The sequence below is a fragment of the Eleutherodactylus coqui genome, chromosome 11 (assembly GCF_035609145.1).
Source record: "Eleutherodactylus coqui strain aEleCoq1 chromosome 11, aEleCoq1.hap1, whole genome shotgun sequence".
NCBI lineage: Eukaryota > Metazoa > Chordata > Amphibia > Anura > Eleutherodactylidae > Eleutherodactylus > Eleutherodactylus coqui.
The window spans coordinates 129,952,320-129,970,087 of record NC_089847.1 but is presented as its reverse complement, the minus strand read 5'-3'; the positions used below and the strand labels follow the sequence as shown (position 1 = coordinate 129,970,087).

The following is a 17,768-nucleotide window of genomic DNA, read 5'->3' as shown; positions in this document are numbered from 1 at the left end:
TTCCCCACTAGGTCTTATTTATAAATAAAATTGCATCATATCGATTTCTATGAATAGAGAGCAGTGCACTGTGGGAGCTCCATTGCCGTTACTACAAAGGCTTCTCTGATGGCAGAATGGGGATAAAAGGTTTCCTGTAGTAAATTTACAAAATCTATAAAATTACTCCAAATACTCAAAAAAAACCAAAAAAAAACAGTTTGTTTAACTATCCCGTTTTTCACAAGATTCTCCTGCGGAACAGAACTGTCCACAAAGTGAACAGGCCCTATAAAATTTGCATAAACTTGGGTGTTTCTGGGCAGAGCAAAAAGAGCTTGTCCCAGTTGGCCCTGTTTTGCTGCAGGAAGCAGACAGCTCCATACATAGTGCAGTGGTCCGAGTGGGTACTGCAGGCTGAGTTCTATTGAAGTGAATGAGGCTTAGCCATCAGTACTAACCCGGGCCACTGTGCAATTTACGGTCTGCTTCTGGAAGCAAAATAGCTAGAAGTGGGACAACCTTTTTAAAGTGGTCTTTCTGCACAGAAATTCCATCGGCAATTTTTATCCCGGGATAAAAATCTCGTCCACACACTGCGGCCAGTCCGCTGCAGCCAAGCCGCGCTGAAATTGACATGCCATGCAGATTTCAAACCCGCGACATGCGAATTTTATCGCCATTTCTGCTGCGCCCATCTCTCCTCTCTATGGGTATTCAGAAAAGTAGGATGATTATAGATATCTGCTAAGTACATGCAAAATCAAATCCTTGAACAGGATATGCAAAAAACATGAAAAATACCGAATTGCATATATTAGGAATCTGTACAGTCTGTTCCGCTCTACTAGTCAGGGACGCTTCGAGGGGAGGGCAACACGGTACTTTAGCACTCCCAGATAAAATGCTCACGCATGGCTCAGCCGAGAGGTACAGGAGCTGAACATGCCTCCGTGTGCTGATGACTGAGCTCTCTGTGGTATTGTCCAGCTGGGTTTGCAGCGGGTAAAAATGGCATAATAATGCATGCTGTGGTCATGAAGAAATGATTTCCCTGGTGTATCCTGTGCACATTAGCTTCCTCAGCTCTCTCTGTCTCTTCCCGGATCAGTGGTATTATTCTTTTCTGGCATAGAATACAAGTCGCATGTTTCTGCTCGTTGCCATAGTGAATTTTACAGAAAATAGCTTTGGGGACTAAAGTTGAAAAATAAAACAAAATAATGTAACACAAAAAAAAAGAAATCACAGTTTAATTAAAGAGCCCTGTCATCAATATGAAATACAGCCTATGAAGTCTGCAGGAACATGTGATGCCTCCGCTATACAGACGACGTACAAAGTGACAGATTTAGTCTCATCAGCCTATAACTGTGCAAGATGAAACTTTTTCCACCACAGGTCTTACATCTGCTGAGATGCAGAAATCCATCCACTTCCTGATAAATATCGTACAAGTGAAGACAATATAGAAGGTCCGTAACATTACAAAATACCACCTGCCTTTCAGACATCCACAGCAGATTGAGTGTTACATATCTGTACCTTTCTTCCTGGCTGTATCGTCCGGGTCCAGACTCCTGGTCACCGTTACCACCTTGAGGACGAGATGGTTGCCCCCCTGCCTGATCATGTTAACCACTTGCCGGTGTCCGACTTTCACTACATTCTCATTGTTTACCTGTAGCAAGAAATATTGATACATTAGTGTCTTAAGGCTGGGAACATTCAGATACGGTTTAAAATAAGCAACGGAGTCAAAGCACCTCAAAAAGAAGAAATATAATAAACATCATGACAAATACAGAACTAACAGCTTCAAAAACTGTAAAGATGACATGAAGATACAAGAAGATGGGAATGCACAAAGCAAAAATTACTATCGGCTAAAGAGGAAAAATAGAGGTTAGTCATAAGTATAAGGTAAGTGGCCTGAAGGAGGTTGTACAGCTTCGTAATAGATAGCCCAAGATTTATTAAAGATTATCCAAGTTCCGCATCGTCTCCTAGACAGCCGTGCTGATCTTCAGCTTTAGTCACTATTTCTCCCAAGTTGTAAGTATAATCTGTAGTGACCCAGCACATCATCCTGGTCCCCTCCATAAATGTCATACATGTTTGTCCTATGTTGATGCACTGTGCAAACCTGTCTTGTCATTTTCAGTATGTGTGTTTCACAGCTGCAGCGCTAGAAGGGTTAAGTGTACAATAAAATCCAAAGCCTGCATGTAAATGTATCAAGTCTGTCATATCATGTGGTGTGAGAGGAGGTTATAAAAGGGAGTGTATGAGAGCGGGAAGAGAGTCCATGTCTTCAGGAGTTGGGTGATACAGGAGGTCCAGGTACATGGGGACACCTTTAGTCCTCATGTGCTGAAGCATGGAGGAGGAGGAGGAGAAACTTCCCATGTCAAGTCTGTTTGGATGTTAATGGAGTGAGTCCCAGAGAGAGAGAGAGAGCAATTGCAAGTAACTACTTCTTTTCAAGGCCAGGGCAGAGGTACTACGACAAACCCATGCGTCTACCAGACTGGGTGGAGGTACTGCAAGAGAAATAATCACTGCTCACACCCGTGCGTCTTTGAGCTTGTAAGAGCCGTGTGGAGGTACTACGTTTTGAAGACTAGCTTGTTTACCTGCACGGTGAAGTCTATAAGTGAACTGCCTTGTAATAATTGTTCAACATTTTCAAGTAAAATTTGCGGGGCTCTAACCATTCCTAGGGACCCATGGTACTAAGAAACTGTCTGACACTGAGTTTATTGTCCGCTGAGGGTCATACTGGTGTGTGAAGGAACGGTGGCGTCACCCGTGACAACTACAACCCCTGTTCTCCTGTTTAGTGGGCATTCCCTATCCTAGGGGTGTCCTAGGTGGCCTGCAGTGATACTCTGGCCTTGGCTGCGTGTGTGCCTCCGGGAAGGAGTCTGGTAATTGCCACCGTGACACGTCAGCACTCTACCCTCCCAGCTCCCCGCGTTTTTCAGGTGTCCGGGGTCTCCTTATGGGATGCTGCATAAGACACTCCTGGCTACGGATCAGATTGATTACCTACTAAAAAACAAGGAGCTAATCAACTCCGGGCAGCAGGTGCTGATATGTGAATAGTTTATTATCCCCCTGTGACCGTCTCGACCTCCAGAGTTACTGTAAAGGGAAATTCTTCATTTTATTTCACTTACTTATAAAATAGAGAACTGCGCTACTTTATAAAAGTTTAAACTCCGGTCCTAATTTTCTTTTTTTTTTTTTGCACATTTGAAGAGTACACTATGGATATCTCCTGTGTAGCGCATCCAGGGGCTAACTGAATGAAATAAAACACATCAGCCATCACATGACTCCCCACATGTAATGTGACCTCTTGTATTCACATAGAACATGTGCATATGCTTGCAAACTTTTATAAACTACCTTCAGGGAACACACAAAGTACTGCAAAAGTGTTGTGTGTAGATCACACCCTTTTCCACAGACCACACCCTATTTGCATGCCATAGTAATAAGCCCCCACAGTTATTAGCCCCTCTTTGCTATACTCCTCTCTTTCACTCCCCCGCCACTTCTTTTATTGTTCCACTTCTCAGCTCTCCTGATAGCATTTGTATCATTGAGCCAATGATTGGCTGTAGAGGTCATGTGCTCAGACAGCACTTGATCATGCTTACCAAAAGTGGGTGTAGACCAGTGGCACTGCAGTTGGAATGGCGGGGGAAGGGGGGATGGGGGAAGAGTTAAGTATAGTTTTTTTTATTTCACAGCATTCAGGCATTTTATAAAAAAATTCAAAGCCGCTAGACTGCGACTCTCTCCTTCACGCTCCTCTCCTTCCACGTTCTCCAGATAAGTGGATGGTATCCATATTTTTTGGCAGCCTCCCAGATGCTCTGGGAGAGTTGGCAAGTATGCAGAACCCGATCAATATGCATCAAACATCCAACCAAATAGGACTATTACAGTAATGACCAGCTCAAATCTACTTGGAGGTTATGGGTTCATTTTCTAGTTCGTTTCTCAGTCTGTGTGATGCTATTATATGGACCTACCACAGATGATGCTTGGAGGAAGATACAGACACTATCACAGATACTGATGATCACACAGCTCCTGTCATACAGGTATAATAGAGGAGGAAATCACAACTCATCCTCCTAACTGTACACTTATGGTCCGTAGCCTGTTTAGAACATAGAAGGCAATGATACTGTCCCCCAGCAGGCAAAAATGGTATAAGATGTGAAACAAAGTAAAAAAATCTCACCATCCGGACAGGGGGCATCAGACAGGGGGCTGCACTGCATGGAAAGGGCTGGAATACACGGAGAAGACCTCCAGAGAATAACAGGCAAATCAGGTGAGGAATGCAGGGATGGAAAAATGTCTTTTCCCCAGAGTGGCCCTTTAACCAGTGACACATCGACTTTTATAGTAATTGCAGATCACAGGTAAAAGCTGCGCTACTTCTGCATGTCTCCAATTAAATACTGTGATTTACTGTAACGCCGCAGTCCAGGGCCGGCCCCCATGCTAGGCCAACATATTGTTATGATCTTTTATCACCCCCAAAACACACGTTTCTTAGCAGGTAATGAATGCAGAAAAAACCCTTCACTCTGCAGATAGGCTGTGGAGTAAGTGGGTTTCTGCATCGAACGTTAAATAACATCCCTCCACATAATGATGCAAACAGATGGCCCAGCGCAAAAGCAGTTTATCACTTTTTATAGCCAAGAATTCGCGCGCTTGATTAATATTCCGTTGATTTATTGCATAATGGTGATCTATAGGAAAATACAAGCAAACGTTCAATTGCTTCTTCATGGCTTTTATTGAAAAATCGCTCTAGAGCACTCCATGCCATTACCTCTAGTGGTAAATTAGTCCGTAACGCGCGCCCTATCAAGAACCGGTTTGTGACCCTTGAAATATAAATGATTTAATGGTATTCTGCATCAATGCCATGAAGGATACAAGCTCCGTATGCAGATGATCTAGTGCGATATATCAGATAGAAGAATGATCTGACAATTAGTAGAGAGGAAGTAGAAACACTTGTACCGGGGGCCTTCCAACCATCACACATGTGCCACTTGGAGGTCACCTGTGTGGTTGAGGGGCAACTGCAACCCTTGTACAACTAAAAGTGACATCCCTGATAGATTGTAGAAAGTTACCTTAAGGCTTCTTTCACACGAGCGCATAAACGGCAACGTTTTTACGCCCGGCCAATATATGCGACCATCCGAGCCATTGGTTTCCAATGTATCTGTTCACATGAGCGAATATACGGCGCGTTAAAACGCTGAATCGTAAAAAAATTAAACATTCGTCCTTTTCAGGCGATTTTATGGCACTGGCGAGAAAACTTAAAAACGCCTACACTCGTATGAAAGAGCCCTTATAATGCAAAAAGCCAGCTCCATTATACAACCAGGTTCAAGTAATCTTTCAGCTCGGGATACAACAAACTAAAGCGTAAGCTCTAAGGTGGATCTTACATGAGCGCATTACAGGTACAATTATGTCCCCACAATATGGTTGAGTGCACGGCCGGCCTTAGCCACGTGTAGCCTGTGTGGCCGTACAGGTTGATGGCCACAAGTCCGTAGAGGAGGCAATGTAAGTTGAGGGCAATCAGTCCCTTTAGGTCCACCTGGCCATATGACCTTCTTCCATTCGACCCCTTAACACCCCCCCCCCCCCCCGGTTGATCCGCAATTGATGACCTATCCTAATAGCTCATCAATAGCTAAAATGTGGAACAACCTGTTTAAGGAATAAGCAAATCTGCCCCATATGTGCAAAAAATGTTTCCCGACGCTCCACAGCTCTACGACAAGATCAACATTCAGACAAGGACTCTATACTTGTTTCAAGAAGTCATTTAAGCATTTCTCGAAGCGTTCAACTGTTTCTGCTAAAACCAGTTCTTGATGATTTAACGACTTTATTGCTCATACACTAAAGAGCCTCGTCATCTCTGAGGACTGAATCCTCTGTAATGTCCCTAATTCATGAAGCCAAGGCTTTTTTAATTATCCTACTGTCTTTACAAGCAGCTGATTGACACGGAGGATCTAGACACACTTTAAAAATGTGGTATACTGAGGGATCTCCATTTAGGGCAGTGACATCAGAGCACAATTCGTACGATATGCCGCGCTGCTCCCGATTTATCCACTCACGTGACGCAAGTGCCCAATTACAATTGGAACTGAAATGCCTCACAGGAACACTGGATCAAAAAAGGAGTGATCAGTTAGGTTGCAACTTGCTCTTGGTTCATGAATCAGACATACTTACGACAAATGAACGACAAATGATTTGTGTAACTCTGGACATCCTGATTCTAACATGACGGGGAGACCAGGGTTAACAGCTATTTGGCAATTACGATGCTGGTCTAATTTACAAGGCTTTATAGAGGGAGGTGCCGGAGTTCCTGGTACCCTTGTAGTGATTGATTGAAGAAGCTGTTTGTTTGCAGCATGTGCCCCCCTGGAGTAACCTACAGACCCCCTTAATAAGAAAGTGCGGTTATGTTCCTGTGATTGCATATGAAGCTCATTTTACCACGTTTGACGCCCAGCGTGCTGCTCTTTTAGTGCCGTCCAGTTTTCAGGGCCGCAGGATATCAAGCAACATTAACATCACATTTCTATGTAGTAAGCAAGAGCAAACATTACAGGCATCTAGAACATTTACAGGCATCCTGAAATACAAGACACTTTAAGCCAAATATATTTATATGCTTTTTGTAGACAACCCCTTGGCTTCTGCAGTATGGTTACTGGTGATAGCAGTAACCGTATGCATTTAATCTAGCATTCCTGGTTTATGTTCCAGTACTTTGTTTTAAATAATCTGAATTCAGTCTTGCTCCCATGGTCATATCTAGTCCAGCCTTGTTTCCTAGTTTCAGGTTTGTCTCCATTCACGATTATCTGCCTAGCCTTGGTCGATTATGCCAGCTTGCTCGTTTTGTTTCTGTTTTGCGTCCTAATACCATTGTGCTCTTTGGGACAATATTTTAAATAAGGGTCGCCAGAAGAAACAACTGAGGACTACTTAGGGACAGTAGTATTTGGTGTTAGGGTCAGTGTCATGGAGAGATTAGAGAAAAACTTAGAGACCTAGTTTTAGGGATTAAATTTCTCTGGTTCACCTTTGTGATATCCTGAATGATGAGGATAAACTGACACTCTGCCTCTGCCACCCAATGGTGAGTCCCTAGTTTTGTATTAGTGTTTTCTATTGAATTCATATGCCCTTCATATCAATACTTAGGATGTCCAGTTATTACACAATTCATTTCTACTGTTAGGCCGCCTGCACACGGGCGGATTTGCATTGCAAAATCTAGAGCGGGCGTCCACCTTCGGATTTCGCAGCAAATACTGCCCATAAACATGCTATGGACAAAATCACTTTTTCTTCTACACGAGCGGAAATAAATTGAGATTTTCCGCTCGTGGAGGAAAAAAAACAAAACGCAGCACGTTCTATTTTTGTGAGGACCATCCGCAGTACAGATGAAGAAAACAGAAAGCAGGTATGCACAGACGCCGCTACTGCCAGGGCTGGATTTCGCTGTGGGGATCTGCCTGCAGAATCCAACCCGCTCGTGTGCAGGCGGAGTGCTGATGGTTGGGAGTGACTTGTGTGTCAAACTGCTGTATAGTCAGTATTAAATACCTATGTGTGCGCTGAATGAAGTGACAGGACTGTAATGTGAATTCGTGTTTAGTGCTTGTGTCTTATTCTTGGTTTTGCTTCATTACATAAGCAGAATCATTTGTAGAGCTCAACACGTGGCGTAGCATGTGAAGATGATGGAGACTGTGCAAAATGAATTCAGTAGGTTGTGGACAAGAGGCTGCGGAGGAGACGAACTTCATGGATCCTAGCAGAGACTGATAATGGAGTACATTTACACCATTAGAGACTGTGTGGGTTGAGGACGACCACTAATGTTTCTGGGTTTATTCAAAGCCCAACCCTTCCAAAACCTTTACCAGGGATTACCTACTAGAGCCTCGTGGGGTGCAGAGTGTTAAGGCAGCAGTATGCAGCCCTAAGCTCTCACGACCTGAACGTTGCAGCTTCAAACCCCGCATGGTTCAGGTAGCCGGCCAAAGGTTGACTCAGCCTTCCATCCTACTGAGGTCGGTAAAATGAGTACTTAGCTTGCTGGGGGGTAAATATAATTGGGGAAGGCAATGGCAAACCACCTCACAAAAACAGTCTGCCTAGAAAACGTTACGGTGTGATGTCACCGGAGGAGTCGGTCACAACTTGGCGCTTGCACCAGGGGACCTTACCTTTACCGTACCTATTTATGCCTCTAGCAGTCAAATAAGGATACCAAAACGCAAAAACACTCTTAAGCAGACCATTATGTTAAAGTGAACTGCTTTTTTTGGGGTTAAATGAATGAATATAATAGTAAATTGCATTAATTATCCCTCCCACATGCTTTATACTACAGCTCTGCTTGTCCATATTGCACTTGGAAAGCAGGAGGTGATTTGCATAATGGATGAGGATGAAATAATTATAAAATTCTTCTTCTCTGATCGGTGGTTCAGTGGGCTGTTATTTCCACATATGCCTTCACAAGGGGGAATTTGCTGCTGATTTGCTACAGCAGAAAACTGGCAGCAAATACGCGGGGGCCAAATCCGTGCTAAAAGGTGTGGCTTCTGCAGTGAATTTTGGTGAGGATTTGCTGCCGGCATCCACCTTTGCCTCTCAGATTCTGAAATCCGCTTTCAAAGCCCGCAGCATAAACGGATGCCGATTAAGAATCTGCAGCGCATTTCAAAATACGTATACTGCGGATTCTTGTGATAGACGATGATTAGTCAGTGTAAAATGTCTATTGATTTGTATAAACCAAATGTATTATGCTATTGTAATGACTTCAGCCTAATGTGGAACTCTGCTGCATAAGGAAAGAGTTAAATCACAGTGTTATATGTTATTGCTTGTGTTCATCTTGGATGTTTCCCCAGCCCTGCCCCCACACAGAAACTTCTTAAATAACACAGAGACCTCTCAAACAATGACTTGTCACGAGCACAGAAATTCCTTCAGCTAGGACAAAGTCCAAGCTACATTGGACTTGAGAGAGGTGTGGGGAGAGGGAGGCAGGAGTTCTATATGATCCGACAAATGAGAATCTTATATGTTACTGATGTAATCTGTTGCACGCCCATTAAAGGGCGGTTATCATGTGTTATAATAAAAGCCTGAGACTCTACACATTTAGGTAGAGACTCTCCCGGTTTAGACCAGCATTTGTGTCTGATCTGGTCGATGATGTGTGCACACTATACAATTTGGAAGCTACAGAAATACCCCGAAGCCTGCTGGAGAAAATATGATCTAGCACATTCTGCGCGGAAATGTTCAGCTGCATGTAGATCTACACATCCTGTACTGCAAAGGTTGTGGATTTTCCGAAGTGGAAATCCTGCAGCATTTACGTCCCATGTGAAATCCGCACCATCTACAGTACAAGCTACGTGGGAAAGACGTCTCCATCCACATGGGGTCAAGAAAATCCACAAGGAATCTGTAGAGAAACTGACGGGTGGGGAAGATTTTATATATCCGCCATCTGTCAATTTATGCAGCGGTTGTTCACAGCAGATTTCACCTTTTCTAATGAAGACGTGAAATTTGCATCAAAATCTGCATTAAACCACAGTGGCCGCGCTGCTGTAGAAAGTCAGCTAGTATGAACATGCCCTTCAGGCCTCCTGCACACGGGCAACACGGCATCGCCGTGAGAAAACCGCAGCGATATCGCATCGCCGGTCTGTGCAATATCGCTGCGCTTTCTGACAGCGATACCACAACTTTTCAGCACCACTTGCGACAATTTTCGGTGGGGTATGGGGGTGTTGTCTGGGCTTGAAATATAAGTCCTACCCCAAAAATAGGTTGCAGGGGGGAAAAAAAAGTATACATCAACAGCGCTGTCCGTGGCTCAGCTGCATCATCTCTTCTGGACGGGAATTGAAAAATCCTCGCCTTTTGGAAGCATTGCCTCTGATTGGCTGATGCTTAGCCAATCAGAGCCAGCACTCGACCCAATCACAGCCATTAATCGAGTGCTAGATTTGATTGGCTAAGCGTCAGCCAATCAGAGGCAGCACTTTTGGGAAGCGTGGATTTTTCAATCCCTGGCCAGAAGAGGTGAAGAGGACCAGTGCCGGGATCGGGAGGAAGCTGCAGCAGCGCCAGACACTAAATGAATACTTAAAAAAAAAAATTTCCCTGCAGCTAGGGCCTAGGTTATGGCTTTGACATGAAAACCGCAATTTCGTGCAATGCAACAGAGAGGAAGGCTCCATAGGGAAACATGGGCTACAAAACCTCGCAGGTTATGTGCATATCGCGAAATCAGCGAGGTTTTGGACTAGCAATGTTGCAGACTACAAAACATTGCAAATGTGAAGGAACCCATAGGAAAGCATGGGCTTCACATACATGCAATTTGGAGCATTGTAGCAACGCGAGAAAATAGCGCACTTTGTTGCTCGTGTGAAGGAGGCCTTAAAGAAACTCTTGTGAAAAGTGTGGAAAATTCTGGACAATCAAAGCAGGTGTCGTGTCTTGGACTAATAAAGATGGAAGAATACCTCTGCAGCGCCACCTATAGGATGGCAGCATTCTTGCAAGTCAGACCATTTATACAGGTCTTTATAACAATAATTGGGAATCGACCAAAAGCCAAAATCAATCCACAGACAGCTGGTTCGGGTCTTTGCTCATCATCAGTGTGCAGTAGGATTCTGGCTTGAGAGGCCTATGGCGTGGGTCAGGGGTCTCCCCTTAAACAGGCACCTAGAAGGTGAATATACACACCTAGGAGGTGAGTGAGGAGACTCCTCTGGGAAATATAAGCAAAATAATTCTAGGTGCTCTCCTTAAGGAGAGGCGATACCCTTCCGGACCCACGTCATAGGCCTGTCACCAGGCGTAAGCACTATAAATGAAGCTAAAGTGCTCATATGGCAGGTTCATTGGAGCCCGGGGAGGTATTTCCTATACTTCCCCGACTCCCAAATCCATTCAGACCATGGAGCTGGACTGCTAGCTGCACGGTCCACTCTGACTTTAAGGGGTGACAGCGCTGCATCGGGGAGCTGGGTAAGTATAAGAAATACCTCCCTGAGCTCCAGGGAACCTACTGTATGAGAACCATAACTACGTTTATGATGCTATACCTGGTGACAGGTTCCTTTAACATGTATACTCCAGGGTACAAAGCAAGAACAGGCAATGACCGTCATTGCCTATATGGCGTACTGTTCCCTCGTATAGTAACTAGCCCGAAACTCCAAAATACATGAAAAACAGCAACACGAGGAGCGTAAAGCGGTCTTAAACTATAGATCCTTTTATTATAGAAAATGTTAAAATACCGAAACATAAACACAAAAAAAAGAATAGGAGGATGACACAAAACTCAGTGCACACTATGGAGTATTCGCCATACCTCACAATCGTATCACATGGACCATTGTGGATTACTAGAATCCGAATATGTTCATAGAAATCTATATGCGGTCGATTCCACAAAGGCCTGAATACTAAGGTAATACTACTAAGGTAAGACTACTAAGGTAAGACTACTAAGGTAAGACTACTAAGGTAATACTACTAAGGTAAGACTACTAAGGTAAGACTACTAAGGTAAGACTACTAAGGTAAGACTACTAAGGTAAGACTACTAAGGTAAGACTACTAAGGTAAGAATACTAAGGTAAGAATACTAAGGTAAGACTACATACTCCTAAATCGTATAGCACAACACCCCGATGCATAGTTCGCATTTTCTGCCTCAGGAGGTGATAACCAACATGTATGTCTCCATCAACCTCATAAAAGCACCGACTAGTGTCATGGCGCATGCACCGGATTTACCGAAGTGATCGAAAATGCGCCAACAGCGCTCAAGCGCTTGAACATACGCATGAACCGCGAATACTCCCGCGCACTTGCCAAGCACCAAAAGAGGCCACCGAGGATACCATATAGGAACCCCACAAAGGTTATCAAACCCCACAAAGATTATATTCCTATACGGGGTGTTAGAGATTTTATTGTTTAACGCTTCCATGATGCGTACGGCGGTGGGGCGCAGGCAGATGGATTCCCCGGGGGTTGGGTGCCTTCGGCGGCCTCCTTAGGCATTCAGCAAGTGCGCATGACTTGGCGCAGACTGTTGAAGTGCTTGAGCTCTGTTGCGGGGGCCAATGTGGCGCATTTATGACATCAGGGTCACATGGGGTAGCATTTAATGCTGGTTATCACCTTCTAGTTGTGTTCTACTATTTATGGGTTTTATTAACTTTGTACTTTGGGCCTTTTGTGAAATTCCATATATCTTTCTATGTATATATTCGCATTATAGTAATCCATAAATGGTCCACGTGATACGATTGTGTGGTATGGCTAATGCCTGTAGTGTGCACCAAGTTTTGTGATCCTTTAAGGTCTTTTTGGTATTTTAACATGTTTAATAACAAAAAGATGCATTTTAAGGAAGTATTGGACTCCTTGTGTGGCTGTTTATCATGTAAACTGCAGAGCAGTTCTGGGTAATTCAGGGGTGTATGATGGGGAAGATGTAAAAAAAAAAAAAACAGCAAGCTGAGCATCTCTTTATGGCACCCAAACCTCCTGTCATCCCCCCCACCCCCACCCAGAAGTGAAGGCAAACGAAGACCTGCAGGACCAGACAGCAGATCCGCAGGTTAGATATCTGATGTGCTTCGGCCATTTGTCTCGCAGTCCTGAATCGAGGACATGAATAGCGGCTACTATTTGCATCTCTGCATAATCATCGCTCGGGTGGAATCGCTCGTTAGGTTTCGCTGCAGGTGGGTTTGCACTTCATCAACATATATTACATCCACAATGATATCGCCACACTGTAAGCTGCAGCAGATATGAAGTGCGCCATCAGATGGACCCCTGAAGCCTCTCATCTATGAAGCAGAAATACATTTATATCTCTTAAAGGAAGAAGAAACATTTCTGACATCAGCCAAGGAAACCGTAGCTGCTGCACAGCCGATATTACTCACATACATCACTGGCCGGCCAACGATGGCCCAGGGGGCAAGTATAACAAAATGGTCCGCAGCTCAGCAGGCAAGAGGCAGGATTTACACTAATGTTACTGGAATGCATCCAGAAGTAGCTGTGTGTATTGGATCAGTGCCTGAATCTACTCAGAGACAGACGGGCAGCAATGAAAAAGTGGTGGCAAAGGGGGCACAAACTTCTGCTAGGAGCCGAAAGTGAGTCTATCAGCAGCTTTGACCATGCAGAGCGGCTGCCAGCGCTAGGTAGGGGCAGGGGATTATACAGACTCTACGGATGGTCTTATCAGCAGGACTCGGGAAATTAAGTTTAATCCCTCCACCGCTCCGGGAAATGCCCTGAACTTGGGTCTTAGTGCCCTCTGCGCTCTACATTGAGCAGCTGTGCAGCTCTGATTGACAGCGGTAGCATCCAACTAGGAGACCGCCACAGCTGTCAATCAGGACTGTGCAGCAGTTTAAAGGGTATTTTGGACTGATCTGCTCCACCAGTTGATCGGCGGATCGTCAGTGCAGTGGGCTAGATGCCATCATCAGTGGAAAGCGCAGGGGGCTACACAGAACCCCCAGTCTCTAAATCATTGGGCATCCCAAACGTCACTGAATAGGGGATAAGTACTTTTTGTGGGACGACCCCTTTAAACCCCCTCAAAAGCTAGTATTTGAGAGATATACAAGCCAGCCCGCCATCTGCAGACAGCACTGTTCCGATTTTGCTCCTCGTCGGTTCAGAGTAGAGTTTTGGATGTATTTTGGAAGGTTCTGGTTCTCCTTGTGGAGATCCAGCTGGTGTAGGAGGTCTTACAGGCAATGCTTTCTGGGAAAGGTATGCAAATTAGCTCTCCTCCAAAAGGAAGAAAACTAGCTCTCTACTGCCACCTACCTGTAAGTGAACTAGAAAGTAAATCCATGTCTGACCCACTGAAGGGTTTGCACAGCAGCTGTATCCCCACAAGGAGAATCAGTACTTTCTGAGCGCACACTTGAGCACTAGACAGTCAGGTGCGCCAAACTGGGTATGTAAAGACAATAAATGTAACCGCCTTTAGAACTGCCAGTCCCAACAGGCAGAGAAGCCAGCTGCACTAGAACCAGAGCCCTAATGCAGAGACATGTGCTCTTATAATGAATCCACTAACTGTCTCTTAGTAACACAAGGCCACACCTGCTGCAGAACTGCTTTTTTAATCCTCTGAGCGAGAGCAGTGCCATAGGAACCCTGCCAACCTTCGCGCTGACCCCCATTAGTAAAGTACGTCAGTCCACAAGAGACGACCATAGAGTACTAAACAAAGTAGCAGCTGTAGGGGGTATGGAGGGAACACTTGCAGGTAGGGAAAGGGAGGAGGCGTTTTCTGCGGCAGGTGCGTTGATTTCTACAAGCCTCAGGTGGCTCTCACACGACCCGCGCATCCGATCTGCGGTAAAACATGGGCATTGAAAGGCATGTACTTTCGATTTTTCCTTCACGCTTGCGAATGCAAATTGCATATTCCGCATGCGGAAGAAAAATCTCAGCATGCTCTATTTCGCTGCGAAATCTGTGCAGACGGCTTCCATCAAAATTACACTAAGTGACGTGTGGGAAATAAAAAAAACAAAAAAAAAAACTGCGTGCCTCTGCTGTTATCCACGATACAGTGTAATGAGGCACAGAGGGTCACTGGCCGGGCTCACAGCCGGAATCCAACCCATTTTTGTCAGTCTGGCCTCACTCAGATGAGCGAAACAGTTACAGTAATGTCTACCATGAATCTGCCCCTACGGGGGTAAGTACCCTTGGATAAGTCCACACAGTGATCTACATGTGGATTTAGCCCAGTTCAATGGGACAAATGCACATGATTATTTCCCATTAAGAAGTGCCATGCAACGTCTTTTACTAGACTTTGGCGCAGATTACCATTGAAAGCAACTTTTGGACACAGATTTCACTTTGCACTTGATATGGAATTGGCGCAAAGTCCACGGCAAATCCGTGACGAAATCCGCCATCTGAACAATCTGATGGGCTTTTCCTACAACGGCAAATCTGCACCAACTGGGATGGATTTCGACGGGGATTTTACTTCCTTTTTTGGAGGTGAAGTCCGTAGCATAAATGGACTTGCGGGAGATTTATAATCCGCATCACTTGTCACGTCCGCTGCAGATTTTGTACAGAAATTTTCCTTACCACGTAGAAGAGGGTTTTTAAAAATGTGCCGCATTTCCGCCCCTTGTGGACGCACCTCCTTCCATCTGTGCACACATACGCCTCAGCCGTTAAAATGACATAAGTACCACCAACAGTGCAGCGTTCACACGACGGATTTTACCATGTGCAGATTGTGGCAACTGCATGCGAAGAGCCCCGGCGGACGTTTGTAGCTCGGCACGCACCGCAGTGATGTCAGACTGAATGCAGCGGTGGCCGAGCATGCACGGCTGCTGCTCCATTCATTTCAATGGGACTGATGGATATCGCCAAGTGCAAGCTCTCCGCCATCTCCGGCAGCCCCAATGAAGGTGAATGGAGCCGCGCCTGCAAGAGCCCCATACCATTCAGTCTGCTCCTGTCCGGAGCCAGTAGTGAGGGGGACATGAGACCCCAATTCTTGGCATCAGTAGTGGTCTCCACTGACAGACTTTCCTCACCTATGCCATGGATAGGTGATAAGTGTTTTCTGGTACCAGCCCTCCAACCACTGAATTGCCGACTTTAAATTCGTTTTAAAATTTGAAAAAGGTTGCAAATGATTTTTCCAGAAAAGCAGCGAATAGCGCCGTGCGCCTGACAGTACGAATGTCATCAGAAAGGTTCCAGCGATCCATCAGCCGTCAGAGTACAGTAATTCCTTCTCCTACGCCGCGCCGGCACAAAGGCCCTGTCCTGTAAGCTCCCGGGAAATTTATGCTCCCATGTCAAGTCTACAGTGGAGGAGAATGTTTTATATCGGCCATAACTCTCCCGGCCGCCGGATGAAGTGGATCCACCAGCGCTGAAACAGACATTAGTCCTAAGCTTACAACTTCCTGCAGATGACAGCACCCAGTTTATAGCGGAGCGCCTCGTCCGCTTCCATGTACCAGGGCTCCTTCGCTCTACGATGCGCAATACAAGACGAAAACAGCAATTAGGGAGGATATTTTTAACTGACCTAAAAATGGATATTGTGGATTGCATCCATGTATAAATGTGTGATGTGACAGCCCGTCCATCAGGGCCTAAACGGCCTGCGCAATAGATGAAAAAAAGGCTTTTGATACTTTTTACTCAAATTGTAAAAGCTAAGAAAAAAAAAGTTAACAAGAAGTTGAGCACTACTGTGTATCTGTTATCGGTCTTAAAGGGGAGGTCTGATATATTCACCAGTGGAGGGGGAATGATGTGATCAAGTAAAAAACACAACACTCACCTCACATACTGTCCGCTTCTCTCCCGCAGCGGCTCCCGGACGGTTTGTATATACATTGGCTGCAGCAGCGATGTACTTGCTTTAACCACATGACAGCCGCAGCCAATGCCCTGCTGGTAAACATCAGGGATGCCCTGCGCCGATCAACTACAAGCATGTGACCTGCGTACGGGATGTCACTGGGGTCAGAAGGGAGCAACTGAATAAATTAAAGGGTTTGGCTGAGATTTTTATTTATTTTTTTTTTGAGTGGGTAAAACCCCGTTCCCCATGCCATAAAATAAACCGTCATATACTCACCCCCTCCCAACGCGAGTCGCATGTGCATCCACTTGTCTGCACAGCCACCATCTTTGGCTAGGTTTGCCTTGCAGTGTTCATTTGATGTGACAGATTCCTTTTACTGCTGGTACACGGCTGCCAAACCTGCATGATCTACTTCATATTACAGCCCATTAAGCCCGTTACATAGGGTGATGTCACAGCGCCATTAATCAGTGACATCATGGATGGCTGAGTTATAGGAAAGGCTCGCGCTCTGCATTAGGCGACATGGTCAAGCACATGGCAGCCCGTGCAGAAAATATGAAATCCTTGCCCTGAATGTCACCGGATCGCTGATCCCTTATAGGAAGATGTAAGACGATGAGCGCACTATGCAGTGAGGGGGACGCTCCTGGGGATCTACTATGATTAGGGGGTACTTGAGATCAGACTGACTGGGTGGGCTCTGTCACTAATTACTCATCAGACACGTCTAATTCTTTGTCGCGCTGCGAACCAACTGAGCGGCGACTGCAAAGCTCCAACCCCCCAGTGGCTCCGCAGTAACTGCGCTCCGCACGTCTCGGGGGCTTATCAACATACACAATACCGGAAGAGTTATTGCATCCTAATATCCTTTTATTTCTCCGCAGTTTCTTTGCGCACAGCAACAATAACTGATAAAACATGTTGACTTTTGCAGGCTGTACAGCAAAGCTGCAGGGACACCAAAGCAATCAACTCCAAAAAGCTTCAATGTCATCTAAAAGTGAGAAGCAGAATTAAGAGAGTGGAGGCGATGCGACTTCTTCCACGACTGCACAGGATTCTCTACCTACAGAAGATTTTGTGTTCATAGAAGGTGGAGGGATTTCACATCAATGGAATCCCTCAAAAGGATCAAAACTGGTCTACATGTTATACCTTTTTCGACCACTAGGGGCAGCTACCATGGAGCAGCCATTCTATCCTCTTGTATTACGTTTCATGGTATTCTTGCCACAAA

General features: G+C 45.2%; 1 protein-coding gene across 3 annotated transcripts in view; it reads right to left on the bottom strand.

The window, feature by feature from the left end:
- The window catches only part of SHANK2 (SH3 and multiple ankyrin repeat domains 2), a 391,791-nt gene that overhangs the window by 47,008 nt on the left and 327,015 nt on the right, over nt 1-17,768 (bottom strand). For all 3 annotated transcript variants that reach the window (XM_066583524.1, XM_066583525.1, XM_066583526.1), the window contains exon 17: nt 1,525-1,660. In XM_066583524.1, the coding sequence (XP_066439621.1) occupies nt 1,525-1,660 (136 nt within the window). The remainder of the gene's footprint in view (nt 1-1,524; nt 1,661-17,768) is intronic.